Below are 25,182 nucleotides of genomic sequence, written 5' to 3' on the forward strand. Positions count from 1 at the left end.
CCCTTGATTACATCCATGCTGATCTTTGGGGGCCTGCAAGGTGTCCATCACATTCAGGAGCAAGGTATTTTCTATCCATAGTAGATGATTATTCCAGAAAATTATGGGTATTCATCCAGAAGACTAAGGATGAAACTTTTGAGAATTTCAAAAGTTGGAAGACTCTGGTTGAAAATCAGACTGGCAGAAAGGTCAAGAGGTTGAGAACCGACAATGGCCTTGAATTTTGCAATGAGGCATTCGACAGTTTTTGTGCTGCCTCTGGTATTGCAAGGCATAGAACTACTGCAGGTACTCCACAGCAAAATGGTTTGGCTGAAAGGTTTAATCGAACTATTTTGGAGAGAGTCAGATGCATGTTGACTAGTGCGGGGTTAAAGAAGGTGTTCTGGGCTGAGGCTGTTTCGACAGCAACATATCTGATAAACAGATGTCCTTCGACAGCGTTAGATATGAAGACACCTGAAGAAGTTTGGTCGGGACATCCACCAGATCTCGACAAACTGAGAGTATTTGGCTGTGTAGCCTATGCTCACATTAGGCAAGACAAGGTCAAACCTAGAGCTCTGAAATGCATGTTCATGGGATACCCTGAAGGAGTCAAAGCTTATAGGCTATGGTGCCTAGAGCCAGGTCACAGGAGGTGTATCACCAGTCGAGATGTAGTTTTTAATGAAGCTAAAATGGCTTTTAAGAAAACTGATGATGTTGGTCGAAGTACAGAAACATCTGACGAAGAGCTGGAACAGGTAGAGATTCCTGTTGAGGTGGAGCATGTTGATGCTGAATTGCATATCCCAGATGAAGTCGAAGAAGAAGCAGAAGATGCTGAAGTTGAGGAAACTGACGATGACTACCTATTGTCGAGAGATAGGTCGAGAAGAGTCATCAAGCCACCTCAAAGACTTGGATATGCAGATCTTATAGCTTATGCCTTAATCTCTGCAAGTGAGGTTCTAGACGAAGAACCTAGAGACTATAAGGAAGTTATGAGGAGTCGAAATAAGACTGAATGGCTGAAGGCCATGGATGATGAGATGAAATCTCTTCATGATAATCATACTTGGGAACTGATCAAGAAACCTGTTGGGGCAAGGTTAGTCAGCTGTAAATGGATTTTCAAAGTTAAGGAAGGAATTGAAGGAGTGACGTCGAAAAGATACAAGGCAAGGTTAGTTGCAAGGGGTTTCACTCAGAAAGAAGGTGTCGACTTCAATGATGTGTTTTCTCCTGTTGTGAAGCATAGGTCCATTCGAATGTTGCTTGCCATGGTGGCACAGTTCGATCTTGAACTGGAACAGATGGATGTGAAGACTGCGTTCTTGTATGGTGATCTAGATGAAACGATCCTGATGAGGCAACCTGAAGGGTATGTCGAAAAGGGGAAGGAAGATTATGTGTGCAAGTTAAAGAGATCTTTGTATGGGCTGAAACAATCTCCTCGACAGTGGAATAGGAGATTCGACAAGTTCATGGCACGCATAAGTTTCATTAGAAGTCAGTTCGACCACTGCGTTTACTTCAGATTTCGACCTGGTAATTCATTTGTTATTTTGTTACTTTATGTGGATGATATTCTCATAGCAAGCAACAATGTTGAAGATGTGATGAGGGTGAAGGCTGAACTCAATAAGGAGTTCGATATGAAGGATCTGGGAGCTGCTTCCAGGATTCTTGGAATTGACATTCGAAGAGATAGAAAGAAGTCGAAGTTATGTCTATCTCAAGAGGCATATCTACGGAAGATTCTTGAAAAGTTTGGTATGTCGAATTCGAAGCCAGTTGTGACTCCAACAAACCCTCAATTCAAGCTGAGTATTGATCAGTGTCCCAGTACTGATGTCGAAAGAGCCTATATGAATAGCATCCCATATGCTAATATAGTTGGTTCTTTGATGTATGCTATGGTCTGTACTAGACCCGACATAGCTTACGCAGTCAGTCTTGTAAGCAGGTACATGGCGAATCCTGGAAAGGCTCACTGGCAAGCATTGAAGTGGATTTTAAGGTACATAAATGGGTCTCTGAATAGAGTCCTAATTTATGGTGGAGCCTTGGGTGAAGATAGTAAAGCAGTAATAGAAGGATATGTCGACTCTGATTATGCAGGTTGTATGGATTCTAGAAAGTCTATTTCTGGATATGTTTTCACTATGTTTGGCACAACAATTAGTTGGAAAGCAACTCTTCAGAAGGTTGTTGCTCTATCAACCACTGAAGCGGAATATATTGCTCTCACTGAAGCTGTGAAAGAAGCATTGTGGCTTGAAGGTTTTGCAAAGGAGCTGAAACTTCAAGGTCGAAGTATCACTGTTAAATGTGATAGTCAGAGTGCAATACACCTGTCGAAGAATTCAGCCTATCATGAGCGAACTAAGCACATTGATGTGAGGCTGCATTTCGTCAGAGGAGTAATCGAGCGTGGAGAAGTCCAAGTGCTGAAGGTTTCGACTGAAGACAATGCTGCTGATATGATCACCAAGACATTGCCGAGTTGCAAGTTTTTCCACTGTATGCAGTTGATAAAGCTGCATGAAGAAAGCTAGTGTGTTCCCTTGATGTTGTAGAGTTAGATCCAAGGTGGAGATTTGTGAGATATTGGATCGAACTCTAGTATGGCCGAAGGGTAGCTTCTTGGTTCGACAGGGTTAAGCATGATGTCGAAGGTTGTTCACATGCTTGTGTCGAAGATGCTAGGGTTGTTAGCATGTTAAATTAGGTTTTAGTGTTTAAACCCTAATTTGTTAAGTTAGCTTGTTTATTAAGTTGGCTTGTGTAATGGGCCTTGTGGAAAAAGCCCATTAGTTAGTATGTTAGGTTTTATTATAAATAGCATACTAGTCTCTCATCATTGCTAAGCTGCAAATCCTAATTTAGGGTGAGAGAGGTTATTAGTTATTCTTGTAAACTTGTAATCTTGTTTTAAGAGAAAGTAAAAGAATAGCAGTTATAACCAATTCTTGTGTTCTTATTCTCTTCCCTAATTCCCTATTATACTTTGTTATTGGTATCGTTTTTCACAACAATAACAAACTCAAGACCTTTGTTGCAGACAACTTTGGTGCCAACAAATCAGAAATTTACTGTTGATGATGCAGTGCCTGAAAGTCTACCACAAGCAATACTAACAACAACATCTGAATCATCAGATCTGGTGCACATAAAAAATTAATATAATTATAGTTATGAAGTTAAATACACGAAATGAATTTATACTTTGAGCAATGGCAAATTGATAATGACAGGATACCAAAAGTGAAGTTCCAAGTCCCTATTTGTCTGCAAAAAAGAATGAGAGGCAATTGATTATTAATTAACATTCATTGTATTGTGAATGAATGAAGTCAAATAGAAATACGAAGATGAATGAGAGGTCTGCAAATAAATCTTTTCCCAACCATTGAATTTCCTTTAAAAAAAATACATATTCAACTATTTTCATAAATGAATTCAACTATTTTTATACTAACAAATCAGAGTTAAAACAACTCCTTTGTGCATGTTCATGATAGGGTAAACAACCTTAATCCAATTTAAAATGTTCTGGAATTGGAGACAAAATGCATGAAAATGAGCTGCGACAGATTCAAAATTTCCAAGACAAACATGTCTTATCCATTTTGCTCAACAGACCAAATACGTTTCCCAACGTCGCACAATAGAAACAGATGCAAACCATATTCCTCGACGTTAAAGCAGTGCGAACAGATTAAGTCATGCTTTTCAACCAACACATTTGGGCGCGTCGTAGCAATGGAAGCCGTGACTCATTCATAATAAAGAAAATATTTTTTTGTATTTAATTGAGTATGGCAGTGTAAGCTTCCTTCTAAATGCTTCATCTCATTAACACTTACACATCTTTACATCTAATATATGCATACTACTGTAAAAATATTGAGTAGTTTAAAATAACTTACTGCTTGTAGGTTTTAATTATCTTTTTACCCCCCTTGAATAGGATCATCCATTTGAGTAGTGATAGTTTCTTCAATCATGATAGGTATTAGATTTTTACTGAATCGTGGATATGACACTCTCATGTAGTGAGGCTCGTGTAGTACATTGCAATGCCAAAGCTAAATAAGTCTTACAACATACGTTATGATGAATATGCAGATAAATAATGAACAATTATCATTATGGATATTGCAGAAAAATAATAGGTTGAAAAGTACTACATATTAAAGGATTGAACCCTATTACCAATATTATAATGCATAAGATGAGTTGAGACAACAGATGTGACATTGGATACAACAAATATACCTTGTGCAAAACCAATTTATCACCATGAATATAGTGAAGGTAGTATTGCCTAGCTGTAAAAGTAGTCAGTTGGCATTGAAGGACGAGTTGACCATAGAGTGTATTTTTCCCAAAAAGCAGGAACCAGTCAAATCATAACCTAGGAAAGCAGCAGGAAGCTATCTGCCAAAACATTCAAATTGTCATATTCAGACTCATTTCAGTAAATAATGTAAAAGACAATTATGAAACCATAACAATGCAACTTGTTTATGAACAAAACTATGTTAAATATTCACACACAATAGCCTGTGAAACTTGCTCCTAAGCATCCTTCTAACCCAAAAAGTGTTGTAATAGTTAACTTTGTACTCAACAAACGAAAGCAATAACTATACAACCAAACATTTGAAGCCAATGCTACTACGCTAAAGGATCCAATTGAGGGATATCACCAGACCAGCTGAATTTAGACATACAATGTTTTCATTTAGTAACATTGTTTGGCTATGTATATTTCAGTTGTTACGACACAACACACTGACCTATTTAACATTATTAAATCAATCCTTTTTGAAAAATTTCACAAAATAAAAATGAATTTGAAGTTATGTAATTGATCAAAGAAAGAATTAAAATGCATTAAAAAAAGATTGAACAAACAATCTAGACAACTCAACTTTTGTTAGCTATCGTAGAATGAAATATGAAATATGATTTCCAAGTTTTGACAACTCAACTTATCATGTTAAGGAAGCATTTTTCAAGAGAATTTTGTAAAAACAATTAGGAAATAAAAAAACAGTCCAAATTATTCAATCCCAAGTTATGCAGTCACTAAACTTTAATCCACTCCTCCACTATCATGAAGTTGTTATTCGATGTTTAGTCGAATTCTGTGTAGCAGATCTCTTAGAATTTCATTAGGTGGTAAATTGCATCTCATGCATAGATTGAAGAAAAATATGCCTAATGTTTTGTACCCTATGAACTGCTAGAACTAATTTAGACAGGATGGCCATTTTTTCTGAAGGTTGAAAACATCCATGACTCAAACTATAAAGCATTCAAACCATGGTTACCAAATCGAGACTCAATTCAAATAAAAGTACATCAAGAGAAATGGAATTGTGAGTGGAGCAAGAAGGAAGTATGTCACACCAAGAAGACAAAAGAGATGAATCCTAGGAATTTCACTATGATAAGGAAAGTGTTTCTAAGATTGAAGTTGCAGAAAACCGCTTACATATAGTGTTGATTGCAGCTTACATAATGTTGATTGGAGCTACAGAAAACATATGCTTCTGAAAAATGTATCCACTACCTACCCATGTATTGATTCCAAATGCACTGGATTCCAGGAACTATTTTTGACCATCTACTAATTGCATCCTCAAATACCACGAAAATACGAATTCCAAAATCTAGTTTCTGCGTTTGAGCTGACACCAAGACCAATTCTATGCAAAAAGGGTGTAGCTAAACATATTTATCAAACAAAATCCTTGAGCATTCTAAGCTATCAACAACAACCATGCATATGAGATGATTGAGGGAAAAATGTCGGGCATACTTGAGATCAACTTCACTATCCATTGTAAAGACACGTGAGTTTATATATTCAACTGTTGTTTCCATATTCATTAAAAACCCTCTCCTTTTCATTGTCTAATAAACTGACAAAATGCCATTAAATGCCCAACAGATCTTTCTGATATTCAAACTTCAAACTAACAGCACCAGGCAACAATACTCTCTACTTTCCTGTAACAATAAAACAAATATAAACAAATAAGCAATAAATCAAAAGCTATGAGTACACATGACTTTAAAATCTCAAAAGACAACAAATCATGTTTTTCAAATTTCCTTAAACCAGAGATCCGTTCATTTCAGGCTTCCGCGAGAATCATCCACGAAATCATCCATGAAAGCATAAGGAAACAAAAACAAAACCATAAAAACAGGAACTATAATCATATAGGGAAATAGAGAATAGTGAGTAGAAAAAAATCAAAATTGTAGAATAATATATGAGAGTAGAGAAAAGCTTACATCGTATATGCTTTTGCTTCTTCACTTGAAATCGAAACCACAACCCACAAATGGATCTCCATCTTCTTCTTTGTTTGAAATTGAAAATGGGCTACGAAATCAAAAAAATCATAAACGTGTTTTTGACAAGAAAGTTGAAAATCTAGAAATCAAGGATTGAAGAAAATACCAGCTTGAGAGAAAAAGATTAACTTAAAGAAAAGGAGATAAAGAACATCAACTTTAGCATTTTAAAATGATATTTTCTCAAAATCCCTAAAGAAGATGAAGAACATAAAGCAACTTACAGTCATGATCATGAAACACAAAACACGAAAACAACAACAAACTAAGGAAAACTGTCAAGATTTGATTACACAAAATTAATGAGCAGTGCAAAACTATGATGTTACCTGATGGTTGTTGTATGAAGTCGCTGCTGGCACAACTCAACCGGCGGAGGAGGTTGCTCGGAACGGTTGCTGTGAGAATGAAGAACTCGGAAGGGTTGAGGTTTGGAGGAAGAATGGAGATGAATGAGAAGAGAAGAGAGATGAAAAACACAGAGTATAGTAACACACGTGAATAGGTGGCGGCGGTGAGTTTTTGAATGAGAAACGAAGGGAAAAGAGGCGGTGGTGGCCGTAGAAAGTGTGGTAGCAAAGATGTTAGGGTTTGTGGGAAAAAGAGAAAGAAGGGAGAAACCCGTGAGAGGTAGTGAGAGAGTGTGGAGAAGATGAAAATGAAAATAGTGTGGAAAGAGGGTGGAGAAGGAGAATGAGTGGGAAAAGGGAATTTGAAAAAATTGAGTGCCACTTGTCATAATGGAAAATTTTGATTGGACAATGGTAATGTATTTAGTAAGTTACCAAAAAGAGTTTTTAGTAGTGTAATTTTTTTTTTGAGGGAAGGGTAAGAATGGAAGTGCATAGGCATCTTCCATTCTTAGTTAGGTAGTTGACTTCAACAATTTTTTTAACCAATCAAAACTTCTCATTTTGAGATGTTTTTTTCACACTTGTCATTTATTATATCTAATTTATGATTTTATGTCAAAAAATTCCAAAAATATTTATTATTTGATCATTTTTCATTTAATTGAAAACAAGTCATTTTTAACGACTTTAAAAATCTTTTCTTTTGGTTTTCTTATCAAAACTCTTGATTAAATCTTTTTGGATTGATTAAGGCTCGTCTCATGGGATGCCATACTCCTTGTAAATATTTCTCACTTTTTGACTTTGTTTATTTGGCTTTTAAAGACTTGTTTTTATGCTTTAATCATAAACATGTCAAAAAACCGTAATTCATAGATGCATAGATGATGGTCAACTATGTGTGAACTATGTCATAGATGCATAGATGAAGGTCAACTATGTGTGAACCATGGAAGATAGTCAATAGAAATTGTCAACTATGTGTGAACTGTGTCAGAGATGCATAGATGATGGTCAACTATGTGAGAACCATGTCAGACAGTCAACTGATGATGTCCGAATTTATGTGGACCATTTTAGGGATGCATTGAAGATGTTTGACTATGTGTGAACCATGTTACAAATGAACAGTAGATGGTCGACTATGCACGAACTATGTCAGTGAGTCAACTGATGATGGTCGACTATGTGTGAACCATGTTAGACATCCAACAGATGATGATCAACTATGTGTGAACCATATTACAGATGGATAGATGATGGTCAACTCTGTGTGAACCATGTCAGGGATGCACTGATGATGGCCAACTATGTGTGAACCATGTCAGACAATCAACTGATGATGTCCGAATTTATGTGAACCATGTCAAGGATGCACTGATGATGTTCGACTATGTGTGAATCATGTTACAGATGAATAGGAGATGCCCGACTATGTGTGAACCATGTCAGTGGATGAACTCTAAATCATATTTTAGTGGATCTTCAACGAAATGGGTCACATTGCAATGGATGTACTCTGAATCATACTTTAGTGGATCTGAGTCAACGAAATGGGTCACATTGCAATGGATGTACTCTGAATCATATTTTAGTGGATCAGAGTCAACGACATTGGTCAATTGCAATTGATGTATTTTGAATTATATTTTAGTGGATCAGAGTTAATGACATGGGTCACATTGCAATGGATGTACTCTGAATCATATTTTAGTGGATCGGAGTCAACGACATGGGTCACATTGCAATGGATGTACTCTGAATCATATTTTAATGGATCAGAGTCAACGGCATGGGTCACATTGCAATGGATGAAATCTGAATCATATTTTAGGGGATCAGAATCAACGACATAGGTCACAATGCAATGGATGTATTCTGAATCATATTTTAGTGGATCTGAGTCAACGACATGGGTCACATTATAATGAATGTACTCTGAATCATATTTTAGTGGATCAGAGTCAACGACATGGGTCATAATGCAATGGTGGTACTCTGAATCATATTTAGTGGATCAGAGTCAACGAAATGGGTCACATTGCAATGGATGTACTCTGAAACGAATTTTAGTGGACCAGAGTCAACAAAATGGGTCACATTGTAATGGATGTACTCTATATCATATTTTAGTGTATCAGAGTCAACGAAATGGGTCACATTGCAATGGATGTACTATGAATCATATTTTAGTGGATCAAAGTCAACAAAATGGGTCACATTGCAATAGATGCACTCTGAAACATATTTTGGTGGATCAGAGTCAACGAAATGGGTCACATTGCAATGGATGTACTCTGAATCATATTTTAGTTATCAGAGTCAACAAAATGGGTCACGTTGCAATGATGGTCAACCATGAGTGAACCATGTCAAGGAGTCAACAAATGATGTTCAACTATGTATGAACCATGTCATGGATGCACTAATGATGTTCGACTATGTGTGAACCATGTCAGGGAGTCAACTGATGATGCCCGACTGTGTGTGAACCATGTTACAGATAGATAGGAAATGGTCAACCATGTGTGAACCATGTTACAAATGGATAGGAGATGGTCAACTATGTGTGAACCATATTACAAATGGATAGGAGATGGTCAACTACGTGTGAACCATGTCAGGGAGTCAACTGATGATGATCAACTATGTGTGAACCATATCAGAGAGTCCATTGATGATGGTCAACCATGTGTGAACCATGTCAAGGATTCAACAGATGATGTTCGACTATGTGTGAACCATGTCAGGGATGCACTGATGATGATCAACTATGAAAAATAGTCAATATATGATGGTGAACCATGTCAGAGATGCATTGATGATGATCAACTATGTGTGAACCATGTTAGAAATGCATTGATGATGGCCAACTATGTGTGAACCATGGAAAATAGTTAGTAGATGCTGGTGAACCATGTCAAATATGCATTGATGATGGTCAACTATGTGTGAATCATGTTAGAAATGCATTGATGATGGTCAACTATGTGTGAACCATGGAAAATAGTCAGTAGATGATGGTGAACCGTGTCAGAGATGCATTGATGATGGTCAACTATGTGTGAACCATGTCTGAAACGCATTGATGATAGTCAACTGTGTGTGAATCATGGAAAATAGTCAGTAGATGATGGTGAACCATGTCAGAAATGCATTGATGATGGTAAACTATGTGTGAAACATAAAAAATAATCAATATATGATGGTGAACCATGTCAGAGATGCATTGATAATGATCGACTATGTGTGAACCGTGTTAGAAATGCATTGATGATGGCCAACTATGTGTGAACCATGGAAAATAGTTATTAGATGATGGTGAACCATTTCAAAGATGCATTGATGATGTTCAACTATGTGTGAACCATGGAAAATAGTCAGTAGATGATGGTGAACCATGTCAAAGATGCATTGATGATGGTCAACTATGTGTGAACCATGTATGAAACGCATTGATGATAGTCAAATATGTGTGAACCATGGAAAATAGTCAGTAGATGACTGTGAACCATGTCAGAAATGCATTGTTGATGGTAAACTATGTGTGAACCATGAAAAATAGTCAATATATGATGGTGAACCATGTTAGAGATGCATTTATTATTGTTATTAATGATTTCCTTTATCCTTTCTCTATTATGAAATTAGTATTTAAAAAATCCAACAGGTGTTAGTCAAATATGTGACAAATGGATAAGAGATAGTCAATTGTGTGTGAACCATGTCAAACATCCAACCGATGATGGTCAACTATGTGAGAACTATGTCTGAGATACACATATGATGATCAACTATGTGTGAATCATGGAAGAGATTCAACAAATGATGGTCAACTATGTCAGAGATGCATATATGATGACCAACTATGTGTGAACCATGAAGTATAGTCAATAGAGGATGGTCAACTATGTGTGAACTATGTCTGAGATGCATGGATGATGGTCAACTATGTTTAAAAATGAAAATAACAATTAAATAAATAAATAAAAGAATAAATATTTATTTTTAAATTTTAGGTTTCTAATGTATTTTTCTTAAAATTAGATTCACAATTTATTTATTCAAAATTTATTTTAGTTTTAATTTGATTCTATAAACTTATAAGTTTTTCAAAATATAAATACTAGACTTTTTAATTTACCAAGACTTTTTAATATTTCAAAGTTTTTTAGTTTTATTTTCTTAGACCAAATTAACTAAAATATATATATTTATTAAATTAACTGTTTATATAAAAATATATTTTAAAATTAAAATTGATAATAAATATTACAAATGAGTTTGCAAAATCGATAAAATCAAAAGTTATAGTGCAAATATATAACTAATTAAAATTAATCAAAATTACTTTTGTAAATTTTATTAACTCAAACTTCTTCCACTTTTTCATATTCCCTCACCTTTTCTAACAAATCCTAAAAAAACTAGTACTTTACCTCGTGCGATGCACGTGTTTAGGCGGGATTTTGGTCTAAAGTTGGCGCCTAAACATGTATCCTGTTTTAATATATTAAAGATTTTCTTAGACCAAATTAACTAAAATATATATATTTATTAAATTAACTGTTTATATAAAAATATATTTTAAAATTAAAATTGATAATAAATATTACAAATGAGTTTGCAAAATCGATAAAATCAAAAGTTATAGTGCAAATATATAACTAATTAAAATTAATCAAAATTACTTTTGTAAATTTTATTAACTCAAACTTCTTCCACTTTTTCATATTCCCTCACCTTTTCTAACAAATCCTAAAAAAACTAGTACTTTACCTCGTGCGATGCACGTGTTTAGGCGGGATTTTGGTCTAAAGTTGGCGCCTAAACATGTATCCTGTTTTAATATATTAAAGATTTTCTTAGACCAAATTAACTAAAATATATATATTTATTAAATTAACTGATTATATAAAAATATATTTTAAAATTAAAATTGATAATAAATATTACAAATGAGTTTGCAAAATCGATAAAATCAAAAGTTATAGTGCAAATATATAACTAATTAAAATTAATCAAAATTACTTTTGTAAATTTTATTAACTCAAACTTCTTCCACTTTTTCATATTCCCTCACCTTTTCTAACAAATCCTAAAAAAACTAGTACTTTACCTCGTGCGATGCACGTGTTTAGGCGGGATTTTGGTCTAAAGTTGGCGCTTAAACATGTATCCTGTTTTAATATATTAAAGATTTAGAACGCTCCAACATTTCCCTCCTCTGAAAGCTCAAAATTTTTCATATCCCTCTCTTTCTTGGATACCTATTCAAACACAAATTAGAATACTTGTCTTTCTAATTTCACTAAAACCCATACATCTCTTACTCCTACTATGGCTACGGGTGAAAAGGGGAAGTTCATGGGAAGCTTAATCGATGGCTGTCAAGAGAGCTATCGAGTTTGGGAAAAGGTCAGCCTCGCTCTCTTTCTCTTAACAAATCGAATGTAATTGACATTGTTGTTGTTGTTTTGCTTCTTGTTTTGATTTTGTTTTTTTTTTTGGTGTTATTATAGCTTCCCGAAAAGAAGGTTCCATGTACAATTGGGAATATAGAGAAAGGAAGTGAGACTGTTTGCACGCCTGATGATTAAGAGGTTTCGATTTTTTAAGATATATATTTCTGATCCAGATTCTCAATCTTAGTTGTTTCTAACAGTTAAGATGAGAAATCATATTTCTGATACTATTAAGATATATATCTTAGAGTAAATATGTTTCATTAAATGCAGGTTAAAAGGGTGTTTGCCTAAGTGAATTTCATATTGAGTAGTGTTTTTTCCCCACTGAAGAAGAGGGTTCTGATTTGCAGAGAGTAAGAGAAGAGAGTTTCATTGAAGTTTTGGTTAGAACTGTGGTAAATCACTAATGGCATTGTCTGCTTCTGAATCCATTTTCTTTTTCTTGCATTCTGTCTGATTGCTTGAGTGCAGTTTTGAAGTGATTTTCTACACGGTTTATTAACTGATGCAACACCGGTTTTGTTTTGGAGAATTGAAGAGGGTTCGCAACTGATTTTCTTGTTTGGAAATGGATTTGAATGGAGTCTTCCTGAAAGTCTGGTTGATGGCATATGAACAGAATTAGCTAAAGCTTACTTGAATTATTATATCTTGTATTTTGTTTCTTTTGGTCAGTTGATCCTTGCTGACATTCTTTTGCTTTGATATTTTTACAGTCAACACACATGGCCTCTCAGCAGATAATAGAAGAAGCTGTTTACCTTTGCACTGGAAATCCATTGCCCAAGGACATTGAGCAAATATCTTACTGGCTTCTAAATGAACAATATTCAGAGAGCTTTAAAAGTATTCAGGATTGTTTAAAACCCTTTATAAATGTATTCAGTCTCTATAACCATTTTATAATTCTTATTTGCATTATTTTCTAATAGGAATTAATGTTATGAAAACAAGGAAAGGACTGGCCCTTGTTGATATTGTAAGAGAAGTGATAATGTGAGTATTGTATATCATGGCACTAATGTCCAACTTCCTGGTAATTCATTTTATAATTTTATTGATCTTAGTTAGACTATTGTTGTCACAGGTTTGTATTTAAGATAAAGATACCTCCAGCTGTTCGAGTGCAATTGGTGAATGATTTGGCTGACATAGAGTATGTGTTGCTGCTACCTACTCTTTTATGCAGTCTTAGAAATTTATTTTTCCACTGATATCAGTTAGCTATGCTCTGAATTGTTCGATGAAATTCAAATATGTTATATCAGTTAGCTATACTCTTTTATAACCTTTGTTTCCCTCCATTACATAGTTATTAAGATCAAGGAGAGAAGGTTGAATTTTCAGGGCCCCTAATATCTCAAATGCACACAGTTGATGATCTCTTAGAAAGATACGAGCGCCACATTCAGCATACAGTCTGAAGATCATGGTTTCAGAGAGGTATGTGACAGTAATTCATGTGCGTCTCCAATTCACACATGGGTATGTGATTCACCATGGAGTGTTCACCTTGCTTGGAGGGGATTTGAAACCTGCAAGAGATTTCACATTGCTTTCTCTGTTTGCTGTTCTTCGATTTCCTCTCTTCATATTTCTGAATATTATAGCTCAGGTTATTCTCTATTTACTCCAGTTTTTTATTCTCTCTTCAGATTGGAAACAAATTCAGATGGATTTGTTAGGTTAATATCAACAGTAACATTTCTGCAATCCTAACATCAAAATTTCCTCATTTAGTGCTATATGTATTGAATAGTGTTATAGCCTTTTCTATTTTACATATTTCTTGTTCTACGATAATTTTTACCAATATCTTATTTGATATCACTTAAGAGATACTAATATAAATGTAATCTTACATTTGACAAAAAGTTATATGCTGATTTATGTATCTCATTTGAAGGTTCATTTCATTATTGATGGTGACGGGCCTAAGTGTGTCCGGTTGGAAGAGATGAGAGAAAAGAACATTGGAATTGGTAGTTATTTGTTGGATCTTCTACCCTTGTTTTTGCTATTGTTATATGCTGCCTGACATTTACTTAGATCAAGAGGTGCTTTATGGCCCTCAATAACTATTCTATAAACCCATTGGAATTGGTAAATTAATGTTATAAGTATAACTCATTGACCTCCAAAGCACATGCTGCTGTTATTAACCATCAGTATTTCAAATTTCACCTAGCATGTTTATAATGTTGACTCAACAGACACTTGTCAATCTAAGAAGGACAGTAGTTTCCTGGCCATATTGCAAAAGCAGAAAAGGAACTGAAGGAACTACTTAAGTTGATGGATGTTGTCATAGTAGTCTCCGCCCTTGTGAATTTAAAATGGGGAAGGTCTTGAGTTCTTTTCAAACTTTTAGATGCATGCACAACTTTAACCTTAGGTAACAACCTCACACATTTTTGGATATTCTTCTATTTTACTGACTAGAATTCAACCTCTCTTAATATTGAGCTTTTTTTTAAACGTGTCTTACAAGGTTACCTATATTGCATGATGGTGCATCCAAGTTCCAGGCATTGAGTGATGTTCTTCATCATGCAATATCTCTTCATGCCAAAGAGCTTTTAGATGCAAAAGCCCTGATTGATGGCAAATTGGTAAACTATTTCACTTATCAAGTTTCTTTTCACCTTTTCACTATTGTTATCCTTAGTCAGAAGTAAGAAGCAATTATGTTGTTGATTCCTTAGTTGTAACATGTTTACCTCCCATGACATGTGTATTTTTTGTGATACACTAGCCTTTTGTTAATCTTCCTCTGATTTTTGTTTTTCTATCTCTTCTCACATATAAGTGCGTTTGTATTGCATTAAACTGTACGCAACATTTCTCTGTTATCATTACTTCATTAAAAATTGTTTATTTTCTATAACTTTAGGTTCTTGATAATGAGCCATGCTCATCGGATGGTGTGCATGAAGTTGAATTGCTTATACCATTTTTGAATAATAGCTCTATTGAAGGTATATTTTCCTTCAATCTTATTTCATATGAATATTTTTGTTACATTAGCTCTTGTTATTTTTCCAGTTGGTTTAGAACTTCATTTTCTAACAATAATTGTTAATATCTTATAAAGCATACAACCAAAAAGATGTTTCTGGCATTTTTTCCTTTAGTGGCACAATATGTTCTTTTGCGCACCTGAATTCGAAAGAGCCGATTTCACAAGCGGTGACTGATATAAAGGTGCATAACAATACATGATGAAACTTTTGCTCTTTTATTCAAGGGCTCTCTTAAGTTTTGCATTTGTTCGGAAATATCCTACCCGAAGTATGGTTATTTGGATGTACCACCACCCTCTCATGTGTTTATAAAGTTAAGTGATAACTTCACTGACTCCCCTTTATATCTTCCTGATCTTTTCTAATATTTCCATGGATCACAATTCTGTGCACAGGGAGATATCATTATGAGCCTGCAAAGGCCACCGCATAAAGAACGCCTCTTGCAAGTTGAATGCCGACTTGAAACACTACCAGAGCTCTCACAGATTGCTGTTACTGGAACACCATTGCTGATTTTTCTATTTCTATTTTTACCATTTGAATTTTTCTATAATCTTCAAAAATATGTCGTGCTTTATCTTGCGAATGATAGTTTTTGTTCAACTCTCCTTTCAGGCTCATATAACGCCCTTTGTTTCATTTTTATCCTTTTTATGTAACATTTATAGTTTGTAACTGTTGGTTTCTTTATGAGCAGAACAATCTTGAAGAACTATGGGCACTTCTTAACTTGTTGCCTAACATATTCATTTCATCAGAGGACTTCTCTCAATGGTTTACTAAGCCATTTGAGAGTACTGGAATAGTACTCAAAACTTGGACTTGTTGGTAATTATGACGCTACTGGAAAAATTCAAATAATCCCAATTATGGATCAGATTTCGTATTGCTGCTAACACCGTAAATCCGGAGACATCTTGTACTGCAATAGTTGACCCCTCTGTTATTTGCAACACTCAAACTGAGCCAAATTTTGTGAATGTAATTTCCATATGGATTGTTTGTAATCACATTCAATTGAAAATAAATACTTTAATTCTTGTATATATCCAACTGTGAGTATAATTTTGTCAAGTAATTTTGGAATCAAAGAACCATGTTCAACACTAAGTTATTTTAGCTACAAATTAGGGAAGCACACCCAATATGTGAAGTGTGAACTCTATGTTTGATTTCTGCTAGGAAAACAAATGAAACCATTGAAATGATTGAAATTCTCAAGTTGATGTATTCCACATTCTTGCCTGCACTTTGCGAAAAATTTGACTTATGACTTAAAGGCATTTAGAAGAGAACTTGAAAAACTCAGTCAAGAACAATGTAGGTCAAGTTGTCAAAAGGGCTGTGTCAATGGAGAACTCAATCCTTCAAGATTTTGTTAAAAAAAGACTTGTTAAAAGTGTTTGATAGGGAGAATGTATGTCTATATCGATGATCTTTGTGCTACATATTCATTGATGCAAAAACTCAGGCAAGTGCTGGTGGGTCATGCCTTAGTAAGTGGAGAAAGCAAGAAGAACATCAACACAAGAACAATGAATGCAGATTTTATCCACTTTTCAATTTTATTCTACAGTATAAATCAATTTATTTACCATTCACTTTTAATCAAAATCAATTTCATAAAATCAATTTTAGTCATCACAGAACCAAACATACTATATAAGCCATAACTATGATGTTGATAATACTTTTCCTTAAAACCCGACCATATAGAGAGTGGTTAGTTAACCATTCTATTACCTTGATTCACTATCTTGAAGACAACTAGTTATATTAGTTGTGCCAGATGATTACATTATATCAGAATTCTATACAAAATACATCAACCAGGTGAAATGGCTGAAGATTTAAAAAACAAAGTCATCACTTTGAAGCTTCCTTTGTATAACCTCTCAGTATGTTTGTACCAATGTTTCCTACATGTAAACTAATGTTGCAGTCGAACTAATTTGAAGCAACTGAACTAATTTTGAAGTGCTTCTGAACCTTCCTTCTCCAATTGCAAACAATATCTTCCAAATGTGTCTACACTAACCTGAAGCCTAAAATCTATACCAAACAAAAAGCTCAATTCCAATATGTTTAATTCAGATGTACTCGCTCCTCAAACTTTAGGGTAGTAAGCATTGTTGAAGAATCTGCAGTACCAAATAGAGAGCTATGTTAACATCTTGAACAATAATGACAATGAAAGCTAATCAAAATGGTACTTACGCGTCATCGATAAACTGTGTCGCTAGCATAATGCTGGTAATGAGAAGCTGGTGCACATTAAATGAGGTCTATTTGATCTCTGTATGCTGGACAAACAATTCCAGTTTCACTTCAAAAACACTATATAGGCTCAACACGTTTGTCATATGTTTATGAAGAATTATCGCCAGCTAGAAGAGCATCAGCTGCAGAATCCAAGTCATGGGTTTTGGAGCAACACCATGCTCTTGTTTCCCATTGAAAGCTTTCTGTAATCTACAATATGGATGATAACGATTTAATTTAATTGTAGTTCTGACAAAAATGTAAAGGAAGTAATAGCATGGGACTTGCAAATTATAAACAGCAGGAACATTATTAGCTAATATCACCTTATCATCTTCCACTAATTCCAAAAGTATTTCCAATGTTGCCACGCAATGGAAAAATAGAAAAATACAATACACCTAAGTTTAAAAGTATTTCCAATGAATAATCAAAATCAGAAAGGTATCAATCCCTCCTCTTAGCTCCATACTACGCAAGTAAAAAGGGAGTAGATTTCAGTAGCAAACCTTAATTATTTTTGAAATCAGAGCAAGTATCAAATAAGGCTACAAATAAGGGAATCAAACGTACCATCCTTCAACAATTCTCTTTTATTAATTTCTATATTCACTTTTTTCATTGCCCTTCTAATTAATAATTACAAGTGAGTATATATCTTCATCAATATACTATTCCTTTTCTACATCATGCATATTCTATATATCTATACCTACATTTTTATAATATACTATATACCTTTATGTTGTAAAATCTTATATGAAAGAAAACACACTATAGTCAACGACATGCATCTAAAGTATACTTGTTAGTTATTAATCAGTTAGCAAAAATAATTTGTAGGTTTCTTACTATTTATTTATGTTATTTCCCTTTGATGGAAAGAATAACGAAATTCGGAAATGATTTCAAAAGCAGACATACACATTATAAAGAAATAAGAAATGAATTGTCTGAGTACTTAATTAGATTAGGTTTTAACTGTATTATTAATTAGATTCCTAAATGTTAATTACTAGAACTCTTATTGTAGAATATATGTGGCTACAATGATGAACATTTTATTATATATACACTTAACTAGTCATATATAATGAAAAAACTATTTAAAAATAAAGTATGAGTAAAATTTGAAAACCAAATGAAGAAAAGTGGTAGTCAAGCTAAATGTGAAGGCCAAATCATCAATTTAATAGTAAGACAAATGCAGAGAATAATAGAACCATACTGACCCTTATATATAGTAGTATGAAGTTGAATTTGAACATACCTTTTTGGTCCCATTCTATGCCATATCAAGCACAATGCAACATATCAACTAAAAAGATGGATAAGGAAACTGTTTTTATAGTGAAATAAGCAACAGTAGTGGGAAGACCCATCTCTAGTCTAAGTTGAACTTGACTCTCTAAAAGCTCATAGTTTGTAATGCACAAAGTTAAAAGTTGATTGTGAAAGAGTTGTGCTCCAAAGTTACCAATCGCACTGATTTGGAACAGGAAAAGCGGTGCAATTCAATCACAGGCGCAATGCCTTTTGCAGTGGCAGCAAAATATACTGGAATTTCATAAAGTGAATCTCTTAACAAGTCAGCAAGATACGGGACAGAGGTCAAAGTTAAGGGAGCACAAATATCAAAAGAATACCTTTTTAGGTGAACTCAAAACATCTGCACATGGATCAATTAGAAGAAGCTGCTTCATGAATTTATCTTTATCCAGATAACTGTTAATATGTGCAACATAAGAAGCCTTCTTAGATTCATTAATTGCATGATAAACAATTGTTGTGGCTGTCTTCAGAAATGAAGAAGAACTTTTTGAACCACCGCCTTTTGCTATAGCTCGAGTTTGCAAATTTAAATGTGCCTACCACACAATGTCAATAAATAAGCTTTCAGGTTCAATATAGTTAATACATATAACGGTACTTGCAAATAAATTGAATATATTTTCCCACTCAAACATTCAAAACAAAAACAAAAGTATACATTCAAGTAGAGACAAGTTGAGCATCTAACGACATTCTTCTATGCTCTAGTGGAAAATTGCACTCATCTACTATGGGAGATTCAGGCAATTGAGTGAGATGTCAATGTCTTTTCCTAACTCAAGGGAGTAGATGTATCATTTAATCTTAGGGAGATGAGTGCAATTTATCCATTTTCATACTATTTCGTCTAAGAAATGACAAACAAGCATATTCTAAGACAGGGGAATCATATAAGAAACAAAACAAAGAAATCGAACAGAAAAGAAACCTAAAGCTTTAGCTTTTGAAGAACATCAAAGAAAGAACATAAAAGACTCACCTTAAGGAAGGACTCAAAGTCAATTTCATCATCCATGTTCTGATATGACTCTGCCAACACATCCTTAATTTCATCCTCGATAAAAACCTCAGAGAAGGCCTTTAATTTCTTGAAAAAAATGACAAATCTCCCACGGTAACACGTTTCGATAGAGTTTTTTGTGATACATACTACAAAAATAACACAAACATGTTCCACATTTCACAATCAGATACATCTAGATTCTTATCAATAATCAAACAAAAAAAACTTTTGATTTGAGGGTTGGAAGTTCGACTTGGATGAACTGGCTCTGAAGCCATTGACTAGAAACAAGGACACCCACAAAACTAGACATACTGTTAAACTTTGGTTGAGTAAAATGATCAAACAGTTGGAAGAACACACTTACTTGCAAGGCGATGGAAATGACAAGTTGAGGACGGTTCCTGCGCTTGAGAAAGTTCCTAAAAGGGTGCTTAACCTCTTTAGCAACGCGACTTGCCTCGACAAGTTCTAAGAACTCTGGCTCAACATTATCAGTACCATGAATCTTTTTTAGTACAGCTTTTCCTTCGTCCAAGCGACCGCGCTCAATGAGACTGTTGGGAGTGTCCACAACCAAGAGGGCGCCAACTGTTAGGAGAAGAACTGGGATACCGGCCAAACCGAGAGATAGTCTCCATCCCCAACCACCTCCGATTCTGTATTGTCATAATAACAAATAATTATTAAATAATTATCAAATACACTTGTCATGAATACATTAATTTTAAAGAAATTAACAAACATGTGCAGGACATTTTTTTATAATTTGTGGTGATAAAAGTCATAGAAATAGACAAAATTTATCAAATGTGACAATGACTTGTGATAAATTACTCATAAATCATCTTAATCGTTTTCATTGAAATAAATATAAAAATGAAACAACACATATAATATAGTACTAATTACTTGTTGGTGCCATAGTTAACAAAATTAGCAAACAAAATGGCAATAATGACATTAAGTTGGAAAAGAATATTCAAAGCACCGCGTATTCTTGAAGGAGCAATTTCTGAAAGAAACACTGGCACAACCTGTAATCAACAAATTTAAGGGCCATCCGCAATCGTTTTCCACACCGCAATAGGTTGCCTACGGAGTGATACACCGACCAATTTAAGGGCCAACCGAGAAACCCAACAACTGTTTTCTACCTGTAAATGAATGCAAGCACTCTTAAGGTTTTGATTATATCGATTTTCTTGAGATTGCAATAAAAAATGCAATAAAGGAACCTTATGCGAAGACCAGAGAATTTGTCAAGTTGTGGATAGTCGCAGAGTGATTTTGATTTGTTGTTTGGTTTAGGATTGAGATTAGCGTTAGGGTAAGGGGGATGGCTTAGAAGGCAGTCCAGAACTGCATCTTTGAAAACCGATATATCAGGTCTTTCCCTCCGCGGTACAACATCATCATCATCGCCATCAAAATCAACTGCAATTATAAGAATGAATGGATTGACATTAGGTTAAATACATAATATGAAGATGAATGAATGAAAATGAAGAGATGATTACACGATGAAGGAGAAGCAGGAAGGGTTTCGAGAACTTTGTCTTGAAGAGAAAGTAGAAGATTGAAATCATCTTCGTGACTTGACATGTGATAGTGCAAATGCTATTGCTGTGATTTTGCGACACTGAAGATTAAAGAAAAGAGGGTTAGAGTTGGGAAATAGAAGAAGAATCGAATATAATTTGAGTTTAGAAATAAAAGTTAATTTTAATTTGTAAATTATTATTAAGTGAATGTGGACCAATAATCAAAAGTTTTTTTAAAAATGGGTCTCACAGTAAAGTTATTTTACCATAGAGCTGATGTGGCTTAGTTTAACTTAGAATTAATTAGGGTTGATTAGGGCTTTAATTCTATTGGTCAATTGCAGTGACTTCACCACTGAAGTCAAATTGATGACTGCACCATAGAACTCCCCATATATATATATATATATGGCATATCTTATGAGAATGTCATATTTATACTAGAATGTGAGAATGAATTTGAACCATTGAATTTTAAAATAAATGGTGAAGATTATGAGTGAATTTTTTTTTTCTCTCTCCTATATTTTGAAATAAATGATGTAGGAAAGAGAAAAAAAGATTCACTCATAATCTCCATCATTTATTTTAAAATCCAATGGTTCAAATTCATTCTCACATAAAAAAGAATTCTCATATGATATGCCCTATATATATATATATATATATATATATATATATATATATATATATATATATATATATATATATATATATATATATATATATATATATGTATATATATATATATATATATGTATATATATATATATATATATATATATATATATATATATATATATATATATACACATAGATATATATACATAGATATATATATATATATACATATATATATATATATATATATACATATATATATATATATATATATATATATATATATATATATATATATATATATATATATATATATATATATATATATATATATATATATATATATATATATATATATATATATAGGGAACGTATCCGGTGAGAACTAATAGTTTTGTGAGAAATGAAAACTATTAATATCAATCGTTAGATCTAATTAACGTTTAAGATTTAAAGATTCCATATTAAGAGCACCTTACTGAATTTTTTTATATTGAGCTTAATTATGTAAACATTCCATAAAAAGAAATTCTTACATAAAATAATTTTATTGTAATAATTACATCTTTATTAAATATTATAAAAATATTTATTATAAACATATTTAATATTTAGTTAGGATATGAATATAAAATATTTGTTATAAAAATATTTAAAATTTAGCTAGGATATGAATATAAAACGTAATTTAAATCTATTAAAATTTTTTAATTAAAATAAAAATGATATAAACTATAAATATTTTTGAAGAATACAAAAAAAATCCAGAAAAATAATATTAAATTTAACATAATCAGAATCATATATTTTTTACACATATTCCTAGTAATAAAAAGATTTCATAAGTTTCTTTAAAAAATATTATCTCTTAAAAATTTAATTTGATTTAAATATATTTTAACGTTGTATCTCCCAATTTATATAGTTATATTTTTTTCAAAATATATTTTGATAAATAAAATTTTCTAAACTTGCTTCCAAAATCAAACTACATTTTCAATATTTTATTAACAATTTAATAATTGCAGTAAAAATTATTAAGTAAGAAATTAACGTAAGATATATAGCTCTTTGCATTGAATTATCATTAGTTTTAAATTGTCATGTTTCAATATTAAATATAATAATAACAAATAGGAAATTATTTTTATAAGATTATTTGTTATAAAAATTTTAAATATTAAACATAGTAGAAAAATATTTAATAATCATAATTATTTTGAGTAAGAATTTATTTTTATGGAATTTTTACATATTAATCTTAATAAAAATAATCATAAAATTATTTTATGTAACAATTTCTTTTTATGGAATGTTTACATAATTAAGTTCAATATAAAAAAAATTCAGTAAGGTGCTCTTAATATGGAATCTTTAAATCTTAAGCGTTAATTAGATCTAACGATTGATATTAATAGTTCTCATTTCTCACAAAATTATTAGTTCTCACCGGATATGCTCCCTATATATATATATATATATATATATATATATATATATATATATATATATATATATATATATATATATATATATATATATATATATATATATATATATATATATATATATATATATATATATATATATATATATATATATATATATATATATATATATATATATATATATATATATATATATATATATATATATATATATATATATATATAATGAATATAGCTCTCAAAGATCTCTTGCTTCAACAACACTTTTCTGTGGTATGCCAATGTCGTCCTAATTGGCCGCTATAGCAATACCTTGAGCACCTTGGTTAAGTAACACGACCTCTACCCTGTATCCCAAGAGAAGACCTCGAGATCACCTTCCATCCTAAGTTTTTTAGCTTGTACTGTTGTACATCAAACAAACATATCGATCGAGATAATAGAAGAGACACGATTTAAATTCAGGAGTATATTACAAATTTATACAATTACGAAATCTCAAAATGACTGAACTTAAGTATTACCTTGGTTAACTACAATAACTTCTTTATTAGAGATTATCTCCATGGTATATTCAGTCACATTTCTTACATCACATCCTATGAGAAATGGAACCTGCAATAAACTTTCATATGTAAAAAGAAGATGCCATGTACAATAAATAAGATAGTTGAAGGCAAGAGGGAAAGATAGAACCTTTAGAATGACCCATAAATTGTAGTAAACTTCATAGCTCAACGTAAACTTCATTTGTGTCGGCCTTTGAAATCACACTTCACCAAACAAGTATACACATTACAAACTAGAGAAATACTTGCATGGATACGAACCTAAATCCTTATTTTTAGGCACAACCAATAAAAAGTGAGAAAATTGACATTTGTTAAAAATTTAATTTTGCTTTTAATTACTATCATTCGGGTGTTAGCTGAAGATTTCGTTGAACAAATATATGTGCTTCGAAGGAGTGTATGATCGAAGGCAAGGTGGTTACTGATGACCATCTCTGAGAAATATAAAATGGCTACTGATGGCCATGTTTCGATAGCAAGAAACGTCTAAGTTTTTTATGAAGGTGATGGCTACTGAAAGCTATTGGAAGGACATATCCTCGAAGACTTAGACAAAATTTATAAATTGCTTAAGTATTATTATTTAGCGTGTTTGTTAGTAAGTGTTTATTAACATACTGCCACGCGTCGAAGATGGACTCAGGCGGGAAGATTTGAAATTCGAAGATAGTTGCGTAACTGCTTATTCACAGATGTCATCGCTGGAAGTTCTTATGAGAAACGTGGCAGCGGATTAGCGTAGGGCCGTTATGGTCGAAACTAGTATAAATAGGAGTTTTTTATGATAGAATTTCGTGTGTTCATTTTGTACAAATCACTCACATATTTACTCAAGTATCAAGCGTTAACGAGAACGAGTTCGCTGAGAAAATGTACGTATGACACCACCATCTTAATACATGAGTATTATCTTTTATTGCTTTTCGTTTTCGAATATCTTTAAATTCTTGCATTCTATTTACTTCTTGTTATTTACATTACTGTATCTTTACTTTCATGTTATTTACTTTCATGTTATTTACTTTCATGTTATTTACTTTCATGTTATTTACTTTCATGTTATTTACTTTCATGTTATTTACTTTCATGTTATTTACTTTCAAGATCTTTAACAGTTTTATGTTTTAAGATTCTTTTTAACAGAATTGCATGTTACGTTATCTGCGTTGTTTACATTTTAAAGTCAT

At 32.8% G+C, this 25,182-nt stretch overlaps 1 protein-coding gene and 2 long non-coding RNA genes across 11 annotated transcripts; 1 reads left to right on the forward strand and 2 right to left on the reverse strand.

The window, feature by feature from the left end:
* Window positions 1-3,101: 3,101 nt before the first annotated feature.
* LOC131626481 (uncharacterized) lies at window positions 3,102-5,752 on the reverse strand. The gene is made up of 3 exons (XR_009291153.1): window positions 5,495-5,752; window positions 4,270-4,431; window positions 3,102-3,279 (listed from the first exon to the last, which is right to left on the reverse strand). It is a non-coding gene; the product is annotated as an uncharacterized LOC131626481 (long non-coding RNA).
* Window positions 5,753-11,958: 6,206 nt separating this feature from the next.
* Window positions 11,959-16,306, forward strand: LOC131626477 (uncharacterized). Of its 8 annotated transcripts, none has more exons than XM_058897288.1 (10): window positions 11,959-12,137; window positions 12,242-12,322; window positions 12,458-13,033; window positions 13,120-13,183; window positions 13,275-14,169; window positions 14,401-14,582; window positions 14,679-14,799; window positions 15,081-15,165; window positions 15,282-15,391; window positions 15,606-16,306. In XM_058897288.1, exons 6-10 carry the CDS (start codon window positions 14,524-14,526, stop codon window positions 15,870-15,872), a joined length of 642 nt encoding a protein of 213 aa, XP_058753271.1. In that variant the 5' UTR covers window positions 11,959-12,137; window positions 12,242-12,322; window positions 12,458-13,033; window positions 13,120-13,183; window positions 13,275-14,169; window positions 14,401-14,523; the 3' UTR covers window positions 15,873-16,306. The 8 variants fall into 8 exon arrangements, 6 of the variants coding, with proteins under 6 accessions (XP_058753271.1, XP_058753273.1, XP_058753272.1 ...); XM_058897290.1 differs by having other exon boundaries at window positions 13,275-13,802; window positions 14,094-14,582; XM_058897289.1 differs by having other exon boundaries at window positions 13,275-13,343; window positions 13,500-14,582.
* Window positions 16,307-16,881: 575 nt separating this feature from the next.
* Window positions 16,882-19,341, reverse strand: LOC131626480 (uncharacterized). Of its 2 annotated transcripts, none has more exons than XR_009291151.1 (3): window positions 19,122-19,341; window positions 17,431-19,032; window positions 16,882-17,354 (listed from the first exon to the last, which is right to left on the reverse strand). It is a non-coding gene; the product is annotated as an uncharacterized LOC131626480 (long non-coding RNA). The 2 variants fall into 2 exon arrangements; XR_009291152.1 differs by having other exon boundaries at window positions 17,431-17,685; window positions 17,802-19,341.
* Between the last annotated feature and the right edge of the window lie 5,841 nt (window positions 19,342-25,182).

Source organism: Vicia villosa, unplaced genomic scaffold, assembly GCF_029867415.1.
Source record: "Vicia villosa cultivar HV-30 ecotype Madison, WI unplaced genomic scaffold, Vvil1.0 ctg.000291F_1_1, whole genome shotgun sequence".
Classification (NCBI taxonomy): Eukaryota; Viridiplantae; Streptophyta; class Magnoliopsida; order Fabales; family Fabaceae; genus Vicia; species Vicia villosa.